The sequence below is a fragment of the Macaca fascicularis genome, chromosome X (assembly GCF_037993035.2).
Source record: "Macaca fascicularis isolate 582-1 chromosome X, T2T-MFA8v1.1".
Classification (NCBI taxonomy): domain Eukaryota; kingdom Metazoa; phylum Chordata; class Mammalia; order Primates; family Cercopithecidae; genus Macaca; species Macaca fascicularis.
The window spans coordinates 85,192,200-85,202,452 of NC_088395.1; the positions used below are offsets into that span (position 1 = coordinate 85,192,200).

Genomic DNA, 10,253 nt, shown 5'->3' on the forward strand with positions numbered 1-10,253 from the left:
GGTTTCTCCAGGAACCAGCTCAAAACACACCATTTCAGTTCAAGGAGAATTAGTGCTCTCTCCTTTATATGTCACAGTGCTGCACTACCCAACAGCTTCCCCTTTTAAATTGTGGTGAGAGCAAAAACAATGAATCATGCTGTAGTTATATTTTTTCCTTTCTGTCTCTCTCTTTTCCCTCCTCTTCTCTCCTGCCTGTGTCTGATGTATAGAAGGCATTCCATAAATGCTTGTTGAGTCAGTAAAGTAATGAATAATTTAACAAATTAAAATCCTTTCTAGGGTACTAGTACTCATGTCTAGTGAATCAATATTATTAAGGTGGTTAATAGAGTAAAGGTCATTCATACTGAGAAGCAGTGTGGTACATTGGATGACACTTCAGCTTTGGAATGAGACAGATCAGAGTTTGTATTTAGAATCTATCAATTCCTAGCAGTGTGACCTCTGGCAAGTAACCTCACTTCAGTGGACTACAATCATTTGATTTGTATAATGGGGCTAACAGTATCTACTTTGCAGACAGTTGAAAAGACCTAAATGGCCCAACACAATATCCGACAAAAAGCAGGTGCTCACTAAATGGAAATTTTTATTAGTCTCATCAGCTGGTATGTTTCAGTTTAGTATATTGGTTGCCATCACAGAACTTAGCATTTGGCTACCTATACTAGCTGTGTAATGCCTGCTAATTTTTTTGTTCTTGACCACATTTAAACCTCTCATGTTATACTTTAAACACTGTCCACAGTACCTAACTGAATGGTAGCCACAGACTTGATTTTTAACTGTTGGGTTAGAATTGTGGATCACGGTGAAAAGAGAGCAAAGGATTTGAAAACAATAGGTATCGATACACTGAGCTTTGTTAAGTCACTTTCCTTTCTCTGGTCCTTAGCTCATTAATCTGTAAAATTAAGACGCGGGCTTATTGAATCTTTTTCAACCTACAGCATCTGTGATTCTGTGATTAGATAATTATTCCTGTTTGTGAAATAAAGAATTGTACTCTAATTAAATAAGCCTCTGTAGCCAGATAGGAAAATGTAGGGTCCAGGTAGGTTGACCAGCCATCTCAGTTTGCCTGGTACAGTCACAGTTTTGGTGCAGAAAGCGCTATGTCCCATGACTCCTCTCAGTCTCAGGGAAACCAAACACAGTTGATCTTCCTAGGTCCAGGGTAATTTGACCAATAAGAGGCATTTTTTCTTTATGGTTGCTTAAAGGTTTTTTTTTTTTTTTTTTTTTTTTTTTTCTCTCTTTAATTCCACATTGACAAATAGTGTTTGGTTTTAGGAATAAAGATGAGCAACTGAGTAGGAGAAAATGCAAGAAGAGCCTATATAAAGTATGCAAATAAGCCCCTTTCTCTGATAATTAAATGTCATAGAATCAGGCACTATGTCAAACCTTTTATGTATAAGACACTGTGTTACACTTAGCTGTCCAGGGTAGGGATGTAGATCGTTCTTCCTTCACCTAAGCTAAGTGGGTGGAAGGGTGGGGGGAATACAAGACGTGTACCTAGGGAAAGATCCTCCACATATCACAAAGCAATTATAGAGCCAAAGTACATTTGATTGCTCAGGAAAGGAAGAGAAGGCCAGTAAGGACTAGAAGAGGTGGAATTTAAGGCTGCAGAGGATTTGGATGGGTTATGGAAGTGTTAGGTAGACAATCCAAGGGGTGATGCTGCTATGTAATGCACAGGTCCTGTAAATAACTGTTCTGGACCACCAACTCTCATTAAAAACACCTTGGAATCTGAAAGAGGTCTGAGACATTAGGTATACAAAAGAAAAATTTCCAAGAAATGATAAAGGAAGTTTGGTGGGTGATGACAGGGTTAGCAGTAGAATAAAGGAACCAGGGAAATGGAAGTGCTAGCAAAGCATAGGAAATTGAACTATTAGCCAAACTCTTTAGAAGCTTTTGTTTTGAGTTTCCCCCTCATTTTTAGGAGAAAATGTAAGGGACCCACTTAGGTCTCTGCTGCCATAATTTTGTTTGGCCCTTACCACTGCATTAGGGAGGTTGGCATGCTGTAGGGAAAAGGGCAAAGGCTTTGGAGGCCAAACAGGTCTTCATCACTTACTAGCTATGTGGCTTTGGGCAAGTGAATTAGCCTTGCTTGGATTCTGTTTGCTCATTGCCAAAACAGGAGCAAACTGCTTCACTGGATTGTTCTGAGGAGTAATGAGATGATTAATGTGTGTTAAATGCCTGACATTGTAGCTGAACATATTAGTGGCCCAATGAATGGTAAGCCCCTCCCCATTACCTTCTAGGGTTATAATCATTTATTTGCTGTTTTGTCTACATTTGTCTAAATAAGGGAAAGAGTCCACTTTTAGCAACCTCAGTGCAAGAGGCTCCCAAGGGAAAGTTGAAAACACAGAGGAAAAGCATTAGGTTCTTCTTAGAACACTCCTCATACCTCACCTGGAGCTTCTACCTCTTCCATCCCGTGGACCCTGGTGTGTGTGTATGTGTGTTTATGTGTGTGTGATATGTGTGTGTTTAAGTCAAGGCAGTAGTCGCTCTCAGGCATGTAAAGACATAAGTTCCTTTCCTTGGCTTGGCTCTCCATGTGTGTCATGCAAGTAGCATGGTTAAGCAGTGCAGGGTAACTTGTATGTATAGGAGAGGAACAGTTGGCCACTAACACTCTTCATGGGTTAAAAGCTGATTCCTTCCACCCTTCTGTGCATTGGCAAGAGCAGATTAATCTGTAGTTCTAGGAAAAATTTGCCTGCTGCAGGGAAAAAGAATTTGTTACTTTACTAGAAGGGCTGGGTCACTGAAGCGGTCTCATTACCTGCTCCAATGCACTTCTTTGTTTGGTTAACTTGTGAAGTTCAAGACATTTGCCTTCAAAGCTGTTCAATGTCTTTGTCAGTGCTCTTTTTATTTTTGTAGAAATTCCCCCTCTCGTAACTCCTCTCTTCAGCACCCCAATCCTCCTCTAAACCCTCTTCAACCTCCTCCCAATCTCCCCAAAACCCTCTTCTCAGTCTTACCTCTACCTTTCCCCTAATCCGTCCATACTTCACTCACTTTCAGCCCTAACCATTCCCTACTCTCACTTTCAGCCCTAACCATTCCCTATTCTCTCCATCTTACCCTCTACATCATTTCTCCATCATCTGCAGACCTGGCACTATACATGGAATGTTTAGGAGCCTCCCTAAACTTTGAACATTTTTGATTTCCCTCTCTCCCTCCCAATTTACTAGTTTGTTATCTCTTCCTCTAGCTAAGCCAAGAAATAATTCAAACACAAGTAGAAATTGCTAATATTTATTGATTCTTTAAAAAATATCACTTACAAACTTATTTTCTTTGTGTAAAAGATGTTGCAATTTTATGATAAAGAAAATATTGATAAGAAAAAAATCAAGTCAGTTTAACAGCTACGCTTTTTCATTATTAGTTTCTAACATCTATTCTCATGTGTATTGTTAGTATAAATTGTAATTTAAACAGTTACGCAGAATGCAGGGTTCTGAGATAGAGGCATGCAGAGTTAGTGAAAAAAAAAAGCAGCTCAAAGTCATCAGGTTCAGTCTATCATCTAAGAGGTAGAGTCGTTGTACAGGTAGCCTTAGTACACAGCAAGAGGTTCAGTAGAATATTCAGGGAGCGGTAAATGCTGATGACAGCTGAGGTAACAGAAGACAGGGTGCCAGGAACAATCACTAGGACGCAGGATCTAGCCAGCAATTATTTCATCAAGATTTCTTCTATTCCACCTGTGCCTGAAGTAATTGTAGCAAAGCATAGGAATGTAGCAATTGTAGCAATTGTAGCAAAGCAAAGCAATAACGTGATGGAAAGGGCACAAGGTGGGTACTCCATTCTACGTTTGGGTCATGTGTCTCAAGCCAATAGATTCCAAGATTCAGAGGATATTGTGGTGCATGAATAATGTCAAACTGGAGCTCTACTACATGGTTTCCAATTTTAACTTTGACAGGTGATGTTTCCTTATTTATGGGCCCATTAATAAGTGGACGGCCGTCGACAGTTTCCAGCATCAGAGGGAAGATATTACTGCGATGGGCAGCTTCTCTCGAAGAACCACAGCCTGATCAATGCTGTTTCTGTAGGAGCCTGAATCTACCATTGCTTGCTCAAAGAATTGTTGTCTTCCTTTCAGAGCTCAGTCGGATTTCAACAGTAAGCCATAGTGTATGAGACATCGATATTGGAAGAGAGGGGGACGCATATTTGTAGATTGGCCCTCCTGGGGTCCCCCTTACTGGCAGGCCTCAAAGTTTCCTGCCTGCAGGGCTTGATGAGACTTGACAGGGCAATCTCTGGCAAAATGACCAGGATAACCACAGTAGAGGCATAAGTGGCCTTTGCGCCAATGGGCCCATTCAGCTTCACTGTTGTGTGGACCGTTGATTGCAGCTTGCATAGGTTGGTTTTCATCTGGTGGACTCTCAGGCCCATCTCCCTCTGCAGAGGAGCTTTTCCCTAATGGATTGGGATCAGGCTTCTCTTCTAGGCTGATGCACTGAGTGATGAGATCAGATAGGTTGGTGGCTGGGCTTGTGTGAAACAGTTAATCTCGTATAGAACTGGAAAGCCCTTCTTGAAATTGAATGCAGAGAATGTTTTCATCCCAGTTCAGCTCTTGAGCAACAAGGTGGAAGTGGGTTGTTACATGACCCTCCCCTTGGCAGAGTTGACAGATGCACTGGTTGGCATCTTCCATGTTTTCGGGATTATCAAAAGTATCCTGGAGCACATGTATGAAATTTTCACATTGACCCGGTAGGGGGCTTTGGATATCCAGTAAGAGCTGGAACCACCATCCTGCCTTATCTGAGAAGCAATTGCCAACAAAGCTCACCAGGGCTGCCTCAGTGGTACACAGGTGCCCTTTGACTCTCATGTAACTATTCAGTTGAACCAGGAACTCGGGAAGCTTCTGGGAATCTCCATTGAAAGTTAAAGGGTATTCCAGGGGGAAAGCTGTAGCCTCTAACCCAATAGGGGCCTGTGGAAACTCTGGAGCTGCCAATGTCTCCACAACTATTAGACTCTCCAGGGACTCCTGGGTTGCTGAGAGTTCTAGGAATTCCTGGGCATTTGAAGGCTCCAGAAGATCCTGGGGAGTTGGAAGCTCACGGAACTCTAGCTGTGCTGCAGTCTCCTGGCATTTTGTTGCCTCCTGGGGCTTCTCAATATTTGGGGGATCCTGGGGTTCTGAATTCTCGGGCTCTTGGGCTGATGTGGGATCCTGGGTGTCTGCAGACCCCTGGCCCTCCAAGACTGCTGGGATCTCATGGGCCATTGGAGGTTTCTGGGACTCCTGGGTTGCGGGAGGCTCCAGGGACTCTGGGGCTGCTGGGGCCTCCTGGAGCTCCCAGGCTGCTGGGGGTTCCCAGCGTGGAAGCTCCTGTGGCTCTGGTGGCTTCTGGGGCTCCTTGAACTCTGGGGTCTTTTGGGACTCCCAGGCTGCTGGGGGATTCGTGTGCTCTGGGAGCTTCTGGGGCTCCTTGGCCTCTGAGGACTTTAGGAGTAGATCATCCTCCTTGGCTGCTTGGGACTGCTGAAGCTCTGAGATCTGGGCCTGGAGGGTAGCATTTTCTTCCATCAGCCGCCGCACTTGAGCCTGCAGAATTTCATTCTCCAATTTCAGAGCAATATAGGAGGCTGCTAAGTCCTCCACCATCTTTTGAGGAAATGGGCATGATTTGACAGTTTGCTACCAAGAGAGATTGGGTGGGCGTTTGTGAGATCTTTCCTGAAAGCTGCTTACAGGCAGATGTCAGGCTCAGTGAGTTTTCCAAGGGGTAGGGATTTGGGCCCCACCAAGGCTGATTATCAAGAGGTCACTGGGAGCCTCCGGAGCTCAGCAAGAAGGAGCCTCCGGAGCTCAGTAAGGGGAAGTGTCAGATACACTGCGAAGAGAGTGGGAGCTGAGGATCAGAAACTGTGGAAAGCACACATTCAACATAAATCAAAACAAAATCTGCCCAACAATGCTGGGTTTCTTTTACCATAGGCTTATGTTCATGAGCTGGGGTATATATGCTGGATCTGACTCCATGAGATTTTAAGAACAGCACCTATCCCAGACTGTGCATGTCATTTTGCATTTATCCTTTGAAACTTAACATTATATCAAAAACAACTATTCCACATTATTTTCTGTTTTATATAGTCTTTAATTTTGAATACTTGCCTAATATTCCAATGTAACATTTGGAATTTAAAAGCTACTTTCAGTGACTAAATCAAATGTTTGAGCAATGTGGGAATTTTAGACTCTGCGGTGGGCCAACCCAAGAGATATTTTTGGGTGACTAGGGTGGTAGGAAGCAGGAGGGAACTCTTTCTGACACCTCAGAAATCATACCACATAAGTAACCACACAAGACTAGCCTCAGGAGAAAACAAGCAAAAGTTGACTAAATATATATATATGCCCTCAGCAGACACATGCATATTATTTATAAAAATGCCTCAAAATAGTTAAGAAAATAATCTTTATAAATGTACGTTACCATTCAGAGACTTAGTCCAGGAGCTTGGCTGTCTGTGTACCCATCGCTGAGGAGCGAAATGTGTAAATGGCTGTGGAGGCTTGCCTTTTCTGCACACACTGAACTCAAGCAAACACACCCACTCCCAGAACACATTCCAACTCTCCTCAGTAACATAGCTTTTTAAAGTGTGGAAGAGTTTTTTGACAGTACCTCACAGTTCAGAGCTGCAAGGAAAGTAGGATGCTGTGCTGATGTGAAGCAGCTTCATGTACTCAGTCCTTGGTTACTTTAATGAATATTTGGCCAGGAAATTGGGAGTAATACCACTGCCCTTGTGAAAAGTTGCAAACATTTTTGAATGACCACAGTGGTTTGGGATGTGATTTTTTATGTCTCTCTCATGTAACCTACTCTTACTCTGTCCAAATTGGGCCATTTGTTTACTTCTCACTCAGGGAACAGCCTGCAAATCCTCAGCCCCTTCCCTTGCTTACTACCTATCCAGTCCCTAGAGTTTTTCCTTGCAATGTTTTCTTGGAAAATTTACCATGGACAGATCTAGAAAAGGTATAAAAGGGTACAAATGTCAGGGAGACCAACTGTGTTGGTGGGTACTTATAGCAGTCTTACAGAGTCCCTGGCTCTTTCTGAATGTCCTGGACCAAGGATCTCATGCTTCCCTGAACTGATCAGGTGCTCCAAGTAGCACTCAGGACATCCACTAAAGACTGGCCTCTTGGGAAGTGACCCTACTCAGAGTCTCACTTTCTCTTCTCATGCCAGATCACAGTTATGCCTTGGGTATGGGCTATTTGGCCATTTTAGGCAAGGCTTAGGGGCAACTATTTTTATCCAAGTGAGGAGTGGGGTTGAGGATTGTATCTGGCCATTTCAAATCACGCATCATGTCAACCATGGTCCCATGTCTCCTTTACAAATGGTCAGTTTTGCATTAGTCAGCATAATGGGATAAACCCTAGTGATGGAATAGGCCCAAAACATAGCAAATTGACAGACTGGGCTACCTGAATCTGAATGCAGAAGCTTTGAAAGTAAAAACAAAATCTTTTGCAAATCGAGTTTATTCTTTCCTTAACTTCCAAATTTTTATTTTTCTAGAAAAACAACACATATAAAAATACCACCATCATCAGGGATGATATGTTCTATTTATGTGAAGTTTTCAGATAACTGAAGCCTTCCTGCCCTCCAAGAAGCCAAAACACACAGTTAACATTTATTTTATACAGAAAGAGAAGAGAACTCCCAACATCTGAATTTGTAACGGGCTTAGTTAGGGAACAACTATTAATTGAAACTCTTTCCTAACGCTTAGCAATTTCTGTATCAATGAGTTTGAAGTTTCGATACTGGACATCAAGTTGAAATTTAATAAATAGCAGAAATATTTATAGCATATGTTATACCTCTTCATCCATTCTTAAGAAATGATTTTGTATATAATTTAATCCAGTTTTAATGGTCTGAATTCGCACTTACACAAACCAGCTAGTTTACACTGTTGTAACACAGTGTTGCCCTCTGAAAGCTACTGAGAGGTACAAAGTTGTCTGTCTTCAAATTAAAAACTTCCAAATTGCTATGCTTCCCAACTTCTTATATTTTCTTTTCCTTTATATTTTTCTACTCTTTTGCAATCAAGTTGTAACATAGCCCGTCATGTTATTACCTATATGCCTGTCTATACTTACTCTATACAAATTTGGCAAATTACTTCATCTTTCTGATAATTACAATCTAAACCTTAGTTTATGAAACTGAAAAATGAAGCTATTAATATTATTTGACTTTATAGGGTTGTCAAACATTCAGTGAAATAATGTGTGAAAAAAGGCTTAGCACAGTGTCTGGCAGCTAATAACACCAAATAAAGGTTAATGATAATAATAATAAGCTGTAGCAGCAGTAATCTCATTTTAAGTTATTCTTTTTAATCACCTGCGAATTGGGAAACTGAATAGGTAAACATGCTAGTTGTGTAGAGGCTGAGAAAGGGGTCTCATACAAAGAAATCTACAGTGCATCGATTTTATAGCATTGATTTTTTTATAACTTGGGAACTTTTATCTTTTCTTCCTTACTGGGTTATGGATGGTTTGGTTTACTAAATAGTACTCTAGAATCAGGACTGGAGGCACCTGAGCAGGAAGATTAGAAGATTAAGATTGGAATTGTGAAGCAGCCAAGATAGATGTTTAAAAAGTTCATGGACTAAAGCACTGAAAAGTGCCTTACCTACAGGAATATTTATTCAGTATATAAACACAGAAACCTTTCTTTCCCCAACCCCCTACACTAAAGAGCAAAGACCAAATTCACTGTCCTTAAGTACAAGTTCAAACTGCCTAAATATAGAGAATTATTATTTTCTGGGTGGAAAAGGGAGCTACACAGACTTTTGTCAAAATGCCTAAAACGGTTTTAGTATCCTGAATTAGTCAAGTGAGAATAGGAAAGTAAGAATAAGAAAGTAATCACATCCAAATTTTCATCATGTTTCCCCTACATTTTAATTCTTCTTCATACATTCACAACATTATGGAATGTATGGATCCTTTAGAATGGTCATGAAAATATTTTAAGTAAATGAGGTTTTGTTAACTGTGCAAATGAGTATTTCAGGGAGAAAAGAGACAAATATGCTCATTTAACAGATATAAAAAGACTACACACTAAAAGGAAATATTCAGTCTCAGTTATGTTAATAAGCTACGTATGTTGATTGTCAGCTTAGGGAGAAAAGGAAAGAAAAGGTTGAATGAAATACAGTTCTACTTTGTACATTCCACTGGCTCATAATTTTCTTTTGTCTGCAAATACACAAACTAAACGTTTTAGGTCTCTGCCAGGGTCTTCCTTCCCTAAGCTGGCTGGGCTGCATCTTTAAGCAACTCCAGCTTCTGTCCCTCCCTTTTCCCACCCTGAAAAAGAGTCAATGGGACAGTTTACCCTATAGGTCTCTGAAGCAAGGGCCAGTCACCCCTTGGGGGCAGTCCCATCCTGGTGTGTGTTTTATTTAAGATATTATTCCTATGGTTACATTATAACTCGCAACACTTTCTGCAACACTTTCTTAAATTTAACCCATAATGTGATTAGTACAGATTGAAACTTTTCATTGTCAACAACACCCAATAATATAGCACTGGGGCAGCAGGAGTTCCCAATTCCTCTGGAAGTTAGAAGGCTGATCAAAAATTCTCTTTACTCATAAGGCCAGGACCCAGAGGACCTAGTAATGGTTTGGAAACAGAGTCTATCCCACACAAGAGTCAAAATTTGTCACTCATCTCCCTTTTTGGAATTTACAACCTTCTCATTTTATTTCTTATTCCATACTTAGGAGGCTTTTCCTCTTGATCAGCTGTCACATTGGGAAAGTAAAGCCCTACTGAAATACTAACTTGTAAGGCTTTAAAAAATCTTTCTTGGGGGTGTTTGCATTTTCATAGGATATTTTGAAAGACTACAATCCATTCAAGACTATTCTGTTAGGAGAGATGCCCTTGGTCAGATACATCATTTTGGTGTCCTTCAGATTACACCTTGTCAGTGGCCTTATATTTGATTTCCTTATAAAGTTGACCCAATATGGTCCCTAATGTTAGCAGCAGATATGTTTAATGATTTTAATGCTCTGATTTCACTAAATCCTTGTGAAGGCACCAGGGTGCCTTAGTTTCCTCACGAGGGCTGAGGAAACTACCTTCACAGCCTAACAAAGGAATG

The 10,253-nt window shown here is 41.1% G+C and overlaps 1 protein-coding gene across 1 annotated transcript; it reads right to left on the reverse strand.

Moving 5' to 3' along the window:
* Window positions 1–3,286: 3,286 nt before the first annotated feature.
* On the reverse strand, window positions 3,287–6,651 carry RTL3 (retrotransposon Gag like 3). Its single transcript, XM_005596079.5, has one exon. The coding sequence runs from the start codon at window positions 5,684–5,686 to the stop codon at window positions 4,571–4,573; it is 1,116 nt and encodes a 371-aa protein (XP_005596136.4). The 5' UTR covers window positions 5,687–6,651; the 3' UTR covers window positions 3,287–4,570.
* Window positions 6,652–10,253: the final 3,602 nt, after the last annotated feature.